The sequence below is a fragment of the Thermobia domestica genome, chromosome 12, assembly GCF_964235325.1.
Source record: "Thermobia domestica chromosome 12, izTheDome1.hap1.1, whole genome shotgun sequence".
Lineage (NCBI taxonomy): Eukaryota > Metazoa > Arthropoda > Insecta > Zygentoma > Lepismatidae > Thermobia > Thermobia domestica.
This window is the reverse complement of record NC_137465.1, coordinates 88497104-88515608: the sequence shown is the minus strand read 5'-3', so window position 1 is coordinate 88515608 and position 18505 is coordinate 88497104. Positions and strand designations below refer to the sequence as shown.

The 18505-nt window shown below is 35.7% G+C and overlaps 1 protein-coding gene across 1 annotated transcript in view; it reads right to left on the bottom strand.

Moving 5' to 3' along the window:
- LOC145666021 (putative gonadotropin-releasing hormone II receptor) overlaps positions 1-18505 on the bottom strand; it is a 683846-nt gene that overhangs the window by 166638 nt on the left and 498703 nt on the right. Inside the window, exon 5 of the mRNA XM_081733125.1 lies at positions 939-1069. Within this exon, the coding sequence (XP_081589251.1) occupies positions 939-1069 (131 nt within the window). The remainder of the gene's footprint in view (positions 1-938; positions 1070-18505) is intronic.

Below are 18505 nucleotides of genomic sequence, written 5' to 3'. Positions count from 1 at the left end.
ATGAAAAAATTTAATGAAAAATTAAAAAAAAAAACTTCATCCTCCCTCTCTCGGCGGTACATACGTACCCCCTATATACATAAAATGCAACTGACGGAAAGCTTCATCCCTCAAAAATACTTTGGTAGCAAATCATCTTTCTAGCTTAATTAAGGACTGAGCTATTGATGTTTGTTGTAAAAATAAATGTAACTTACGTAAAAAAACAAAGAAAAAAATCTAAAATTTGGCTAATTTTGCCCCGTTCCTGCTACCCCATATAAGTAAGAAGTCCAAATACACGATACTACCATGTAGTGGCCTACTTCATTACTTCACGTAACAATTTTTATAAATCTATCCCCCAAGAGGGGGAATGGCCCCCAAAAAACGGTTGAAAAAACAAACAAACAAAAAAAGCACGATATTTACCCTCCTTCCACATACATAAAATATACATCAGCAAAGCTGCATCTTTCAGGAATAAATTGGTACCAAAACCATTTTCCAGCCTTAATTTGAGGTTTAAGACTGAGCCATTGAGTTTTAAAGCCCTGATAGAACGTAACACAAAGAAAGTAAACTACATATTCTGTGAACGGAGATTGGGAAATTCCCGGTTTCTTTCTCCGGAAATGAACATTTGGGCGGATCGAAATTAGGGAAGTTCCCGAAATTTGATCTAGTGGTTGAATATAGATGACAAGCAATACCTAAGAGTGCAAAAATGTAATATATATATGCCTATTTAGATTATTGTTTTAAACAAAATAAACATTTTAAACATCTTTTTTTGTTTAAAACAAAGTACTTTGTTTTAAACGTTAAAAACGTTTTAAACAAAAAAACATGTTTTAAACATAAAAAAGGTTCTTCTTTTTTTTAATCATGTTTTTTTCAACCCTGATTTTTGTGATGCGGAGTGTAGATCGAAAGAGCATGCATCAGGAAACACTCACCGTAATCCATTTGAGCGAAAGCTATTTCTTCTTCGAGGTCTCCAAACATGAAAGGCTCCATAGATAAGGGGGTTGACTACACTGTTGGACATTCCGAAGAAGAAGATGCTCGACTGAAGATCGTCGTCATCCTGAAATGTCAACATAATAAAATTCAGTATTTATTAGTAGGCATTGATTTTATGTTTAATTAAAATTAAGCGGTTGCACAAATCGTTTGAATTGGAATATAGTATGTGAAGTACATATTTTACTTAGGAGCCATGTTGGTGGACATCAAATAACTTAAATAAATTAGACTATTACAAATGCATAATCTAATAATATCACAGATGAATTAATTTGCACTCATTAATCTGATTACTTCCTCTCTTACTGGTTCCGTAAAAGCAGTCATCAACACGTAAGTGGATACAGAAATCATTTACAAACAACAAAGATTTGAAAAATAAATTCACCTATTGTCCACTCATTATACGAAATTTTAGTAAAAAATTCATACAAGCAAGGGATTTTGTATAAACATTGTATATACTTTTAGTACTCAAAATATATAAAGTCCCCAAAAATAAAAGTTGTGCTCAAGCCGCCATTTTGGAAAATGGCGGAACACCCAATATTGACGAGGGAAGTCGCAAATTTAGGTTTGAAATAATATAGCAAGCACACTAATTAGTCAATTAGTACAAATTATACCTCGTTAGAATCACAATAAAATAAGCTTTCATATGACATACAGCAAAAGTCCGTAGTACCTTTTAGAGGGAAGTAATGACGGGAAATATTTAAGACTGAGTGCTTATAATTCCCTTTTTTGTATATTTTCAGCTGTAACATGGCAACAGCGCATGGAATTCATACACAAAATTATTGTGCAAGTACACTAATATATAATAAATATATTCTGAAAGTTACACATCATTCCGATGAAACCAAAGGGAAGAATAATTTGCAGTTCTTAAAGTTGCGTTTGTCTGAACTGCGTAAAGAACTTCATAATAACGTTTTGTAAAAATATTTTTTTTTCACCATTCCACCTGCAGCTATAAATGAGTTACTCATCTCTCGAATCACAATAAAATAGGCATTAAATTGGTGTGCCTTTGTTGTCTAAAGTGTTTCAATACAAGGAAGTATTGGAGGGAAGTTTCCGAAAGCTAAATTTAAAAATTCCCTCTTTTTGAATTAATGCTGTTATACAGAAGCAAACTGCATAGAAACAAGATCTAAAAATTATAAATGGACATTAAGAAATATTATACATAACTTTGGAAGTGTCCAGTCTTTTGAGCAACGATGGGAGATCACAGTAGTCGAGCTCTTACTGTATTGTAATATACGAAAGAAAAAGTGAAATCGTAGTCAAGAAGGCTTTGTCATGTCATTTCTTCAAAATTTTTATTTGAAAAGTTTTGAAGATTTTGTTATACCTCTTTTTACATTTCTCAAGTAAAAGCTACAAAAGAAGAGGTAGATAAATTTATAATATTACATTTTTTTAAAAAAAATATTCCCGATCTTGATAGCAGAAAGTGTTATCGAGCTACGACAATATAGTATGGATTATTTCATATCATAGGTTAACCCTATGGTTATCTAAAGGCTGTCATTAACATTATCTTCCAAAACATTATCCAAGATTTCTTTACGATGGACACAAGATAGTAATTAACATGTCGCACACATTGGAGAACAGGCCACTCCCAATTTTAAACATTCACAATATTTGCTATTTTATAATATTTTAAGTACACAGAACACTTGTTTCAGCAGTTCGGGTGGTGCAGGTTGTTTTGAAAAAATCACGGGATTCTTGATCATCCATCTCCATAATGTTGGGTCCAGCATGTTCCCCATCCAATGCTGGATTTGCAAATAGACCCAGTATGATTGCTGTGAAGTCGCATCACTATTCGATGGAAGCATAGCAAGATCAAATGCTCGGTATACTTATACAACTGAAGTAGAACTTTTTCTCCTGATGAAGTAATTTCATCTTTCGAAGTTGAAGACAGATTGAAAAGCTTTAAATATTTTTCAGAAAGATTTCGAACTTCGGCCGACATTAGACCTTTTGTTTTACTTTGTTGTAGAGGCCAGAAGTTGCATCACATCCAGAAATAGCATGAGCAAAATGAAGAACATCACAAACCTCACGCAGAAGAGCCTTTTGGTCTGGAATATTGGAATATTGAGTTTTTGTATCTTTTCCATGCTTTGAAACTGGTTTGAAGAAATACATTTTGTCAGACAGAGAAGATTTAGCAGTGAGAAGATGAAGAAAATCAATATCCTGACCAACCATAACGCAAATCGTTCCAGTGTTTACTTTATCTATGGCTACTGAGACAATGAAACTGCCTGCATCAGTTTCTGCTTGATAAATATATCTGTTTGATTCTCGGCAGTGACTTGTGGTGAAGAGTTTAGATTTATAGATGTTCTCTTAGCAGCTCTCCTTTGCTGTTCACATCTCGTAATGATGGGATTGGTTGGATATCCACCAAACACGATAGTACCGTACATGATCCTCCATAATGTGATTTTATGTAGGAAATATAGCTTTTGAAAATATTATAATAAGTTGTAGGTCTGGGTCACACCACACAATGAAGTAAGTAACACCATCAACAACGTGAACGCAGTCTTCGGGAAAATACGACATATCGGTAGATTTAAAAGATTTGAAAAGATACGCCTTTCTATTTTTTCTTAATGATACAGTGTCAAATAAGGATGGTAGTTTTGGTACAAACTTGTACTTGAAGCACCTTCTAAGTTCCTGAGGATGTTTAACAACAACAATTATCCTGCTAAAAGGTTGCTGGATATTGATAGGTATTGTTTCATTGTTTATAATAATTCCAGAGTTTAACTCTGTAAGGGGAATTACTTTGTTTTTCCTGCGAATGATTACAGTCCCAAAATCTTTTCCCTCTTTTGCTGCTAAGGAAGCCATTCTCTTTTCTATGGCTTGATCACTAATTACTATATTGCCTGCAACCAGTCCTGACGCGATGTTGATTAGATCTTCAGATTTGTGATAAAATGGATTATGTTTCAAGAGCTACTTGCAAAAAGTTTCCGTCTCCCGGTAATCACAAATCTATCGAGAGGTTTGTTTTTACTTATTCTGCTCATAAGTTATAAAGGTTTGTTAGTTTCTATACTGCTTTTGATATTTCCCGTACTATGTGCTAAGGAAGAAATTCGTAACAAAGTCTCATTTGTTATGCCCCTACCATGAGTAAGTCCACCTATAGATTTTATCGAGCGGTTCAGTGATTGCTCTATAACCATATCATTTGATACTGCCGATCAATATCTTTCAGAATAACGAACGGAGAATAATCTTTCTTCTGTAAGCTTTTCGAAGTCTTGTGCTGACATTCGATGTTCGTATTCAAGTACTAACTGAATATACAGGTGAGCATCTTTTGCGTACAAATTATGGCCTGATGCATGAAAGGTAGGGATCATAAGGAATAAACACAGGAAGGACGTAAATATCTCCACATGCATTCTCCAGTTTCCAGTTCTCTCCGCTGCAATGAATTAAATGACCAGCTTCAATTGGCTCACATACAGAAGCCACAATTTTGCGGTTCGACTTTTTTCCTTTGCTCTTGTACAGATTTTATATAAGTCACCTACCACTTCAACACATGCCTCAGACAATGTTAATTTTGCCAATGACTTTTCATTCGTAAGTAGCTCTTCACTGTCTCTTATTTTTGTATTAAAATATAATTGATTTTTAATTCACTATATCTTTCATATAAGTAATAAAACAATGCACAAAATATTAGTAGATGTGCTCTCAAGAATCGAGAGAAAGCATGACTTGACACAGGCACGTAGCCAAGGGGGACTCCGGACGCCCCCCGTTCGAGACCAGAAATGATAAAAATTAAGGAAGGATGAAACAAAATGAAATGAGAAAAAAGAAGGTTCAGCGTTAAAATTAAAAAAAAATACAGGAAGCTTTTGTTTACTCTTTCTTATGAGGAGATTTGTATTACAGTAGGACGTCGATAATCCGAACGTGGTCCCTAGAAGCTTTTTACATTTTGTCTTAACACTAGAAGGACCAAGCCGTCATTTTGTCTGCATCACGTAAAACAATCTTCTATATCTCATAAATTTCTTTGACTTACGCAACCATACTTTAGGACTTTTATTATTTTAAAGAGAGGTTTGATATAGCATATAAACATTGTGTGTCTATTTTAAATAAATACATATTTTTGTTGTATACCCATAGAAGGACCAGACCGTCAATTTGACTGCCTCATTTAAAAATCTATATGTTGTTGTTGATGTGGACTGTTTTATAGGTTGTACGTTATATGGTAGTATCTCTGTTGGAAATAATACATTTTGAAATATTTTACATTATTTTTTTCCAACGAGTTTGCTATTTGATATGTTTTTTTCTGCTTTTCAAGGCTGTACGGAAAAGTATATATGTCACTTCTTTGAATGACATTCTTCTTCAATTATGTTCGTATCTCGTTTGTAACATTGTTCTCTGTAGAAATAAATGTTTTCTTGAAGGTACATATGAATAATTACAAAAGCAAGATGAGACCTGATAAAATGTTACGTGCTTTCTAAGATTTGAGTGAAAATGAATTTCGCTTGGAAGAACAACAGGGAGACTGCTTCGATGAAGACAACAGTAGTAGCGAGAATGCAGTGTTTCAAGCTACTTCTTCGGATAGAAGGAAGGAAACAGATACAGAAGTATCCAGAAGTAATCGATCAAATATTTTTAGAGCAGCTCACGGGACACGTTGGAGTAAAGTGGACAGACAGAACAAAGCTGGGCGTACTGCCTCACACGACATCCTTCGCGAGAAACCTGTTTGTTATAGTATGCGTTACATCATATTGAAAATGATGAATTTGGTAGTGTTTTTCGATTGTTCATAGACGAAACAATGTTGAAAAACATTCTGAAATGCACCGTTGTTGAAGCTCAGACAGCGTCAAGATTCTCTTTGGCTACTGTCAATTGCAGAACTCGTTTCATTTCTAGCAATATTGATATTTCGTAGCTTCAGATATACCCGTAAAGGAACTATAGAACGTGAGCTGTGGACCAGTGTTTTCAAAAAGATTATGGAAAGAAAGGTATTTCAAGTATCTTTGATTTGAAGAAAAATATCCTAGCTCTTCAAAGCCAAAAGCAAACTTCATCTGTGTAGAACTTATTCATTGAAAATTGTATCAGGCACTATAAAACCCACGACAGTGTTTGTGTAGATGAACAGTTATTCTCTACTAAGATGAGATGCAAATTCATGTAATGTATGCCTAACAAGCCTGAAAAATTTGGATTCAAATTTGGTTGCTTGCAGTTGTAAAGTTACGGTATGAACTAAAAGTCTTTCCCTACCTGGGAAACGACTAAGAACGACGTCGGGACTCACATTTAGGCGAATATATTGTTCTGAAAACGATGGATCTTTTCTCAGTAACAGAGGACTGAATGTTACTTGCGATAACTTTTCTTAAAGGTTAAAAATGAGCCGAATCCTTGAAAAAGAAACAGATGACCTTGATTGGTTGTCTTCATCCAAATAGAGAACTTCTCAAAATGTGCTTGAAACAGGAAGAAAAGGATATGTTCACTACAAACGTTTATGGATTGCAATCAGGAAATCCACTCACAGTACACAAATGTAAGCGCGAGAAAAGTGTTGCTGTCTTGAGTTCAGTGCATACAAGTTGATAGAAAAATGTATTGAAAATGTAAATTCACTTCCATGTAAGAAAAACCGACATAAAACTAATTATATTGGTTCATTATACTGGTTCATTTGGCTAAAGAAAAGTAGCCCAGCCAATGTCTACAGGACAGGTAGGGTGATCACGTGACTAGTATGAAAAGGATTTCATACATAGGAATATACATATTATTCCTTTATTTTAACTTTTCATGTCACTGTCCTGTGGGCGAACTTCCGTTATTAATATTATATTTAATATATTGACGGGGTTTAGTGGATCACCCTGTATTATATCACGAGAAAAACTTACGTAAAACATAAGCTAGTCGATTAAACAGATTAAATTCAAGCTAAAATATGAGAAATATAAAGAAAAATTATATACATCTCTTGGAATTAAATAGCCGTCAAAATGACGGCTCGGTACTTCTAGGGGGGGTAAAAGTTTTGGTCCTTCTCGTGTTAATGCTAGCGATAAGCAAACAATAGGGTTGTCCGTCGCCGTTGCGTGAAATCAGTGTTTTTACAAAAGCTCATTAATATGTAATTGTTTCTCATGCATATTTTTATTTTTTCCCTTAGGTTTAAACAGGTTAAATTTTACGTGTGAGTTGCAAGAACTGTGTAATTTAGTGTACGAGCAGGTTCTTCAGAAACATTAAAAGTAAGTAGCCTTACGTACGGTATTGTAATTACTGTATGTACTGTATAACCACCGTATCGATAAAAGAGCATACCGTACAGTATATTTGAACCTAAATAGCATTTTCTTGGCTATTTTAGAAAATCCGAACAATTTGATAATCCGAATAACCTGTAGTTCCAATTAGTTCGGATTTTCGACTTCTTACTGTACTTGCAATACATGGTGGAGAGGTGAGCAAGATATCCTGGAAGAGTCAGGGAATTTGAAATTTCTAGAAAAGTTACGGAATACTCAGAATCTCTGCTACTAGTCAGGGAGATTCCAAGCTTCCGAAAGCATAATGCTGTTGTGTAACAGCGTGGATATTTTTTAAGTAAGTTTTCTTCATCGCATCCTTGCATTATCAAACATGTTATTTAAAAAACAATTTTCTACTCATCCTTTAACCCTTCACTTGGAACCAACAGTAGTTAAAGGAATAATAAAAACAAAAATTTATGTGTTAAGAAAGTTCTGTTAGCATTTAATTCAACAGAGAAAGGAAAGCAGATATTCTAAAATATTTTGCAAGACATTATTGAGTATGCACGTTTTATAATAGTGAAAATGTACTTTTTATAATAGTTAAGGTCATAATGAAAGGAAAATTTTTATATTTGAATAAACAGGGGAATAAACAGGGGAACATAACGGAAAAATAGTACTTATATAAAATGAGGTAATATTAAGGACTACGTTAAAAGAGGAAATGTAATTATGTAAATTTACGAAGCAATCGTGAAACTCAGAATGCTTTGTGTTGTTTGTTTGGAGCTTAATATTCTTTTTCATCAGTGAGGTTATATGAGATCTCGCTCGTCTGGAAGATAGGAATACTTACCACTTATTCACAGTGAATGAATATGAATAAGTGCTGGCAACCCTTAGCTATGTGCTAATCTTCACGGTAATAAGATTTGATAAATCCGCAATGAAATTATTGTGTCAAACAACATCAAAATTGAGTTGTAACCAGGGGTAAAAATGGCTCTGAGAAGGTTCGGGACGTCATGCCGTCCCCTGTGCTTATCTTTGACCACTATATTTTTTAGGAAGTGGAGGGACACCATAGATATTTTTGAAAATGGAGGATGACGTCCCCCGTGTTTTCCCTCACTTTTAACTCTGGTTGTAACAAACGATACGCCATCGTTTCAGGGTAGCTTTCGAAAAGAGACTTTAATGAAAGGAGGTGTGTGTGTGTGTCTTATTTTTTGGATGTTGAATTGCTATCTTTCTTTTTATGAGTAGCCATTTGACTTATATGAGGAAGTATTTTTTTCAATAGACGAGACTTTAATCATTCAATTTTACTAATTTCTTCTTCCTGCCTATTTAAGGGTTCCTTGCTTCAATGCAATATTGCTTTAGTTTTTATTTATACCGGTATATATTAAAATTACATAATACAGTAGTTAAATTTCCCATAGAATACATTTAAAGATCTCAAGAAGAAGTAGCTAGTAAAATTAACAGGCTAAAACTCTTGTACTTCAAAAAATTAAAACAATGTTTCTTCATAAAAATTAATGAGCTGAATATCATTACGGTGCAAATTATGAACATTCTAAAGACCTACTCTTCTTTATTGGGATTAAAAGAAGCTACTATTAAATAATACATAAATATTTCACTCGACTTTTCTATGAACGCACAGCTTAATTAGTTGCTAGTAAATAAATTTCCTACTTCGCAAGCTCAAGTATTTTCCTTACTATATGATCTCACAAGAAAGCTTAGGTCATGGAAGTTGTTACTAAAACAACAAAAATAAATACCCGCCTCAAACAAATACCATCCTCTCATAATAACCATGAAAACATCGGTTTTCTATCCAAAGGTTTTGAAGTCCTCTAGACAATAAAATGACAGCTCAGACCTCAAGAATGTGCTTTTTCTTTTCTCAAAGTTTTTTCATTCTTCCTTTACAATTCTGCACATGGAATGAATTCTATTTTTTGAGTCTAAAGCAAATGAGTCCACATGAGTGTGAAATGAGCGCGGGCTCGCACTGAATGTAACTCGCGCTCGCTCGGGGTTACTTTCGCTTCTCTCAACTAGGCTTGCACTCACTCGGGCTCGAGCTAACTTCCCTCAACTGGGCTCGCGATCACTTCTCTGCACTGGGTTCGCAATCTCTTCTCCCATCTGGGCTCAAGCTCATTTCTCTTAATTGGGCTCGCGCTCACTTCTCTGAACGGGGCTTGCGCTCATTCGCACTGGCGCTCATTTCTCTTAATTGGGCCCGCGATCACTCGGGCACGCGATCACTTCTGTTAAAAAGGATTGCGCTCGCGCTCACTAGGGCTCGCGATCACTTCTCCCAACTGGGCTCGCGCTCATTCGCATTCGCGCTCATTTCTCTTAACTGGCCTTGCGATCACTCAGGTTCGCGATCACTTCTGTTAACTAGGCTTGCGCTCACTCGAGCACGCACAGTAGAAGGATTTTAAATTGTATCCATCAAAAGACTTGCCGCCATGTTTAATCATATGTGATATCTATTATTTAATCATTGATAATGACATAATCTATTGATATGTGGTATGTTATCTAGTGTGTCACAATCATGAGACCATTTCTTAATGTCTGAGGAAAGTGTGTGAGGCTTTTTCCTGGAGAAAGTTGAATGAATGACCTTCCTGGTTAAAACATGGCTCCTACTTATGTACAGCCAATGAAGAATGGTCCCCAGGGACACGGTGATTGACCCCTAGATTATGTAATGGTTTGTAATAATTACTCGAACAATGTGTGAGAAATCGAAAAGCTCCTTGTTAAAATATAGCACTTGGCTTGTCAGGGACCAGAACCTATACGGAGGAATCTATGATTTGACGTAATAATTTTTAATTATTAATTCAGAATAATATTGAATGTTAAAATATGGCCCCTGGCTTGCCCGGGACCACCACCACCTATACACAGCCCTGAGCCACTGCATCCCAGAGCATTAAATATTTAATTGAAATTTTACTGTATACCTATGTGAAATAAGAATATACATGCAAACTCAAGACATTTTATAGAGATGATGCCACGGAACGAACCTGGGACCCCATTATTAAGTGGTAGACATTGTACCACAGAGCAGGAATTGAACCCGAGAACCTTCCCCCTGCTTGTAATGGCTCTGAGCAACCAGGGACGAACTATAGAGATACGAACATTGTGTGAACATGTGAAGATGTGAGATGGGAAATCTTTATTCATTCATAATTTCATTGCTTCGTATCTTTTAATCCCTCACATGTATAACATATTCGAACAACGTGTGAAAAGTCCAAAAGCTATTTGTTAAAAATTGTGAGATGGGAAATCTTTAGTCATGTGGGACTTGGATTCATTCATTCGTTTTCTTAGGAAACTAGTTGTTATAAATGGGTGGGATTAATCTTTATGCATGCGGGACACATTGTGAGATGGGACATCTTTATTCATGTCGAACTTTTTTCTTTAATTGGTTCATTTACTTTGCAAATTCAGAGCTCCTTCTTAAAACTTCTTGTGGAAACATTGGTAAAAGCTGAAAGACGTTGTGACATATTTTTTACATGGAATAAGTTTCCTCTTTTGTGACTCTAAAGCAAATGAGTCCACGTGAGTGTGAAGTGAGCGCGGACTCGCACAGAATGTAACTCGCGCTCGCTCGGGTGCATGTTCACTTCTCTCAACTGAGCTTGCACTCTCTGGGGCTCGCGCTCACTTCCCTCAACTGGGCTCGCGCTCACTTGAGCTCGCGATCACTTCTCCCAACTGGGCTCGCGACCACTTCTCTGAACTGGGCTCGCGATCACTTGAGCTCGCGCTCATTTCTCTTAGTTGAGCTCGCGCTCACTCGGGCTCGCGATCACTTCTCTGAACTGGGCTCCCGCTCATTTATCTTAATTGGGCTCGCGCTCACTCCCGATACTACATACGGAGCAGTTTTCAGAGACCATCTTCTTCCACGGGTGAGAGAAGTGAATTGTGTTGTGACTAGAGATGCATGCTCTGGCTGTGCTGACGTCATATGAACGCTACTTCCCCTCTTTCCCTTCAAGCGAAGCGAGTCGGTTTTGTCAACAGAATCGTCTGCTCTCGCTCCGGTGACGTCAAATGACTTTTATCATGTATTTGTGTAGCGTTTGGAATGGTATCTAACTGACCTGAGCAATGATAATGAAGCCAATATTTATCAGAATGAGGAAATAATGGTGAGAACTCCAAATGATTTTGCACAAACTTGTTTTCGTGTGCATGTGACGGTTATTTGTCATTGCAACAGAAACACACAGGAAAACATGGAAAAATACGTTATCGCTACCTTACTCACAGATAAATCCTCATGAAAAAAACATTTCTGTCTTTTACAACACGGACCAAACTGTATTTGGGAACTTGTAATAAATCAATATTTTCTTCTAGATTGTTTATGTTTTATTTTGTGAGGGCTCGCTAATTCCTACGTTATTTTTAAATTTGGGTTGGGGGTAACAAAACGAGCGGGTGTAAACGGGAATATATTTATGCCGAAAGTAAGGCATGGAATAGTGTAAACTTTTGTACCGGGAATTTCTTGGTAATTAGTTACACAAACATGGGGGTCTGGCATTGAAATTATGTTTGGTAGAAGAAGGGGGTCGATAGTTATAATGAGGACTAAGAATAAGGGAATAAGAAAAGTTAATGAGAAGAGGTAAAATAAACTAAGCTAGATATAATTACTATTTCATTGTTACTTAAAACTCTATGTAAACAAAAGACACAGCTTCAGCTACCATAATTCAACATCCAAGCAATAGCTAACAAAATTGCTACGTCCCCGATTCGGGCTCCCCAGACGTTCATAAGAAATATTTGCAAAACAGAATAAGCCCAAATAACACAGGCCATGTGCAATAATTAACGTAAGAGCACCTCTAAATCCTCATAGCCCCATAGTTATTAACCCTATAAGCGCTAAGCCTATATGAGCGAGAGAGGAATAAGCAATCAAAGACTTTACATCTACCTGCCGTTAATATACAAATCTAACTGATCAAATACCTACTCACAGATAAATCCTTGTGAACAAGAACATTTCTGTCTTTTGCAAAACGGACCAAATTTTATTGCGAACTTGTAAATAAATTACTATGTTAGTCACACAGAGAATACAGATTTCAAGCTTATCATGTTTCATTTGTACAGAGATTATTGTCCTTAGAATACAAGGAAATACAAGGCCACACAAATATGTACACTGTTGCAAATCGAATGCGTGCCTGATTAAGCTTAATATCATAAAAACACATGGAGATATTTCTTAATCACATTATGATATACGAAATAAAATTTGAATTACTTATCCACTGTATATACCCACCCAATATTCAAATAAAGGAATATATATAAAGTCCCTGAATCCCTACCCTATTTAATATTATAGAGTGCCACTTATATACTGTGTGTGTGTCTTCTAAAGTTTCGAAGTTGTTTCGACTTTGACTGTTTTTCAACTTAAAAACGTAAGTTAGTTTTTTATATTTAACGACTCCTAATAAGATTAGTCGGTATTAAGTTACAGTGTTTGAGAAATGGTGGAATGAGAATGTGGGAGAACCCCGAGAAAACGCAACGACACAGTAGAAGTCTAACACGTTGAAAAATAGCTTATATTTAACGACTCGTAATAAGGATTAATCGGTATTAAGTTACACTGCTTGAGAATTGAGAATCGCCCTTCTGCTTGCCAAACTTGGGGGACCCTTCATGTTTTTCAAACTTAAGGAAAAAACCCCTGATCCATAAGAACGAGAGATTTGCTTTTGAAACGATTTGGATAAGGTACTATCTAGTGTTAGTGAGCATTCTTTGTATGAAACATTGGTAGAAGTGAACAGAACTGTATTATTATAACTAAGAGTATGCAGGAACATATACTTTTTGTGTTTGCTTACGAAAATGGGTGGTGATTGTGATCACCCTCAAAACCCATCACTGACGTTCATAATTTACTGTGGATCTATGTAATTGATTTATTAGCTATACAGATGCAATTTCATACAGATTGGAAGAAATAAAAGAGCTTTAGCTCACGATCAAGCAAATTCGCAAATATTGCGTAAAAATTGCGATTGTAACGTAGATGTCCAGTCTTTCATGTTGATTATAGTAATGTACGGTACACTTCTCGTTTGGATTAATCCTTGAAGAATTTATGATTTTTTGATATAATAAAAAAGTTTGCTGTTAAAAGAACGCGCCCCCCACCATCAGAAAAACGTAATAGTTTTAAAGAAATGCAGACCATTTTAAATGCATTTACTAAGAAAGAATTTTGTTAATAAGGGGAAACTAGCGCTTTACTAAAAATGTATTTGTTAATCAGGGAAGTCTAGCTCTTAACTAAAAGAGATGCTCTTTGAATATGAGTAGAGGAAAGGGTATGCTGTAAAAATAAATAAATGAAATATTATGTCGCACACTAAACCGAAATTCATACAATTTTGATAATTATTCTCTGTGCTTGTCCCTAGTGTTAACCATTTGCACTTCATATGGTAGAATTAATGTTCACTATTAAATACATGTTTTAATGCTAACCAATGTAAAAACAATATACTTACATTACATGTGTCGCCCCACGTAAACATGTACTACATTTTACTCATGCCGCAGTCATTGGCTGTGAACACATTTGAACACTTCTTAATTGGTTCGTTTTTTGTGGAAAACTCATTGTTAATTATTTATTCTTTCGTATGCCAAGGCATACTCCTTGTTAAAAAAATGAGAACTCGAAAAGCTTGTTATTATAATGTGAACGTTTTTAAAAAATAGTAAAACTTTTTTAATTAAAACTAACCACTCCTCAGAACACATGTTGTATGATGCACTTCACATGAAACGCTGGCTGTACTGACTATTTTTGCAATTGCCCCGTAGGGCGCAGCACTTGCTAGGAGCACATGTTTTCTATGATTCACTTCAAATGAAACGGACAATGTACTGCATGCTTTCGCAAATGCCCGCTCGAGCGCAGCAGTTACTAGCCGTTTGCGGTAAATACGTAGAACTTGTCGCTAGATGTTGCAATGATATATATATATATATATATATATATATATATATATATATATAAATTAACACTTTATCTCATTTGATATCATTTTATTGTACGCTGTCACAGTGTAGCATTGAATACGAGTTCTGTCAGCCTTTGATTAAACAATCGTTTTAAAATAAAATAAAATATTAAGATTTGTAAAGGGTTTATTAAAGTCTAATATTATTATCACTATATTACAGTGTGGTAATCCTTGCTGGACTCTTAGTAAAACCTGCAGTAGCAGAAACAAGGAGGATACTTTTAACTTCTTCACCTGCAAAAATGTAGCGACTTCGGCACGACATTGTTTGTTTGATTTAGTTTAATTTCTAATCAGCTAGGGATTAAAAGGTGTGTATTTCATAATTATTATACTTATTTAATATTTAGGAAAAGAAATTATCCATTTTATACGTTTCCTTGCATTGTTTTAACAAGTACTTAACAGTCAGTAAACAAATTTTTTTTAAACTGTACTGAAGTGCCTGCAATAACACGTGTTTCCCGTATAGTTTCTTGATGAATACATATAATTTTAGGGTGATACTAAGTCACTGATCATTTCTTTAGGTCTTAGTTAACTGTTCATTGAAAATATCACTGTTTTTGTTTAACCCAAAGTTAAGTCACCAACTAAAACTTATTTAAAACTGCACTCAAGTTTAAGGAATAACTAGTTTGATTCTTGTGTTTCCCGTACAGTTTCTTCATTAATATAAGTAATTGTAAGGTGAAACTGTCATTGATACCTTTTATAGCTGCTAGTTAACTGTGCATCGAAAATACATTATTACTGTTCTGGTCAGATTCAATTTTATTACGCATTTATTGTTGAGGAAAGTGAAGTCAAAATCTGTTTCTCTGTTGTCTATTTTAGATGAATTTCTTCTGCCCCACAGAATAGTTCAATATGATTGATGTGATCTACCTTCAAAAAAAGTTACGCGGTGTTAATGATTACCCCCGTGTCTTCAGCACGTGGAAAGCTATTACGAAGTTGTAACCGCTGGGGCATCGTGGAATGGAGAGATGCAAGGGATTATTACGCGCCCTTCGTGCTTTTAAAGATAATGATATTTTATTTTTACAGCACTGCGTAAGCAGTGCTGACATCTTAGATTTCTTTGTTTACGGATTTTTCCGTACAAAAATTTATATGATTGTGCTCAGAATAAACTCATGTATTTATGGTCATGCGAAGAAGGGCAAGTGGATAGAATAAAAGATGAAGAGTTAGCCAGTTTTTTGGACTTGGGACGAGGTTTGTTCCGGAACCATGCTTAATCCCATCTGACACACCCATAGACGTGACCCCTCAAGAAAATCATAACTTGAGTATTATTGATTTAAATTGTGCATCTAATTCCGTTGAAGATGAACTGAGGCGATTGGTTTAAAATATGGACGAGGCTGTGGTTATACCCATGCAAATGGTCCAGGGACAAAGTCCTGTATACAATCCATCGCCTAAACATTGTGTACAGGATGATCATGGGACCCAATCTGATCCTCAAACTGGCCCGCCTTACGCCCTTGATCCACTATTGGTTGGATATGGGAGCAATAATGATAACGGCACATGTAGTACTACTCGTAGTACTAATAGTAGCAGTACAAGTGTTAGTAATGGTAATAATAATAATGACGGGTAAAATCAGAGCAATAGTAATTTCGAATTTGTTAGAGAAAGCAGAAAAAGGATTCGTAAGTTTCATCTTAGTGTCCCTGAAATCGTGGTTAGACCTGTGGATAATGAAAAACGTATTGATAATCCAGACGCCTATATTGAAAGTTTATTTAATTTTGCGTTAGAACATGTGTTATCTAGCGCTCGCCCCACGGATTATATTGGACTATACAGAGATAGTCCAATAGAATAATAGTAATAATAGAAATTCAAATCAGTTTATGTTCCATTTAGAAGAAAGCACGGTTTTTCTGTTAGAACTATCCCTTCCGCTCGAAATGAACGAGTTTTAAATTCAAATGAGGATTTCCTTTTGTAGCATGAAGTACTCTTTCCTTTCCACTTGACCGACAGTATGCATAGGGAAGGAAGAACTAATAAAAGGATGTCTTCAAAAATAATCAAAACACCAAGATTATTTAGAAAAGCGTTTAATACGCAAAGAAACCAAAAATATGCATTATCTCCCCATTGCAATTGTGTTGTGGATTACGAAAGACACTGCAAGTAGACAAAGCTTCTATAAGTTAAGAACAATAAATTATGATACACGGCTTCTTAAAGCAGAAGTTCTCTTTGAGATGGCAAGAGTTAACGTTCAATGTAAAGGAGGTTGTGATTTTAAAGATCTCAATATTTTTCAGTCATATATGAATGGGGAATATCAAATTGTAGTTTATGGGAAAAATGAAATAATAACCGGGAATATATAGTGCGTTACCCAGGAGAGTATGCTGAAAATAAGATCTTTATTTATTATAAGAGAGGTGACAGTGTTGGCAATTTTGAACCCATCCCTAACATTAAACGTTTTCTTGGGAAACAGAAAAATTGCTATTGTTGTTTGCAAGCGTATAATTGTTTGGCTTATAGACATAAGTGTGAAACTGTGTTCTCTTTGCGAATGCAAACAAAAACGGAATTATGGCAGTGAGAAAATTAAATGTAATGCTTGCAATAGAGAGTTGACTGAGCGTGCCTGCTTTGATAATCATGTGAAACGTAATAAAGTGGGTAGATCTGTTTGTGATAATGTTAAGGTCTGCCGTGATTGTGGTGTCCGTTTTGATAACAGGCGTCAAAAATCAGATCATGTATGTGGTGAACATTTCTGTTCAACATGCCACATGGATGTTGATATCACCCATACATGTTTTGTACAATGACAAATGCCCGTACATACTAATAGGTTTATGTACATTGCCTATGATGTAGAAACAATGTTAAAGGCACCAAATGCGCGCGGTGAAGAAGAACACGTGGTAGTGCTGGTATGCTGTAAGCATTTTTGCTACAATTGCATAAGAAATGCATCGATGAGCCCTCTAAGACATGTGGTGATAATAATGGAAATCGTTCGTTTTCTTTTAAGACAATGACGGACTTTATTAATCATGTACTAGTAGACCTACATGACGTTAGACGATTAATTTGTGTGGCGCACAATGGCAGCTGATATAATGGTCTCTTCTCTCTCAGAAATCTAATAGAGGAGCACCATATTATTCCTAATGTACTTATTCAGGGTCCGAAAATTTTTAATATCATCAATGGAAGTCGTAACTGCTTCCGTGATACTTCTTTGTTTATTGGATAAAAAACTAAGCAAACTCCCCCAAACTTTAGGCAATAGTCAAAATTTAAAGAGAGATTTCCCATATTTGCTTCATAGAGAAGAAAATCAAAATTACGTTGGTCCCTATCCCCCACTTGAATTCTATGACCGTTAAGGATGAAGCACAGAAGAAAAGGACAATTAACAGCCTGGCACCAAGAACGTACGCTAAGGGGGGAAGAGTTTAACCTAGAAAAGGAAGTGGTCGATTATTGTGAAAATGATGTTAGAATTCTAGCATAAGCGATCATCTAATTTAGTGACATTATTGAGCAGAAAATGAAATGTTTGCATTGTTTCGTTCCACCATTCACCACTCCAAGTCTTGCGATGCGCACATATCGTACTTTGTACTTACCTGAAAATACTACCCCCTAATTCCCGCGTTGGGTTTCCATCATAAGACAAAGTATAGTACTAAAGCTATGCAATGGCTTATGTATATGGAAGAACAATTAGAAATAGAAATCCAGCATGCTAGGAGAGTTGGGGAAATATATTAGTAGGTACAAAGTCGATGGATTGCACGAAGGACATCGCTGCCTTCGAGTTTATGGGTTGTTACTGACATTCCTGTCTTCGTTGTTACACTTTGAAAGGCGACGCCATTTTGCATGATGCTCAAGTCGTACTATACGATAGAACAAACAATGCTCCCCAGGAAGTATCTGAAATTTTTAGGTATAAACCTATGCGAAATCTGGGAATGTTCTCCTGATGAGATCGGAAAGACGGATAAGGACGTACAAAGGTTTATTAAAGTAACCTACTTT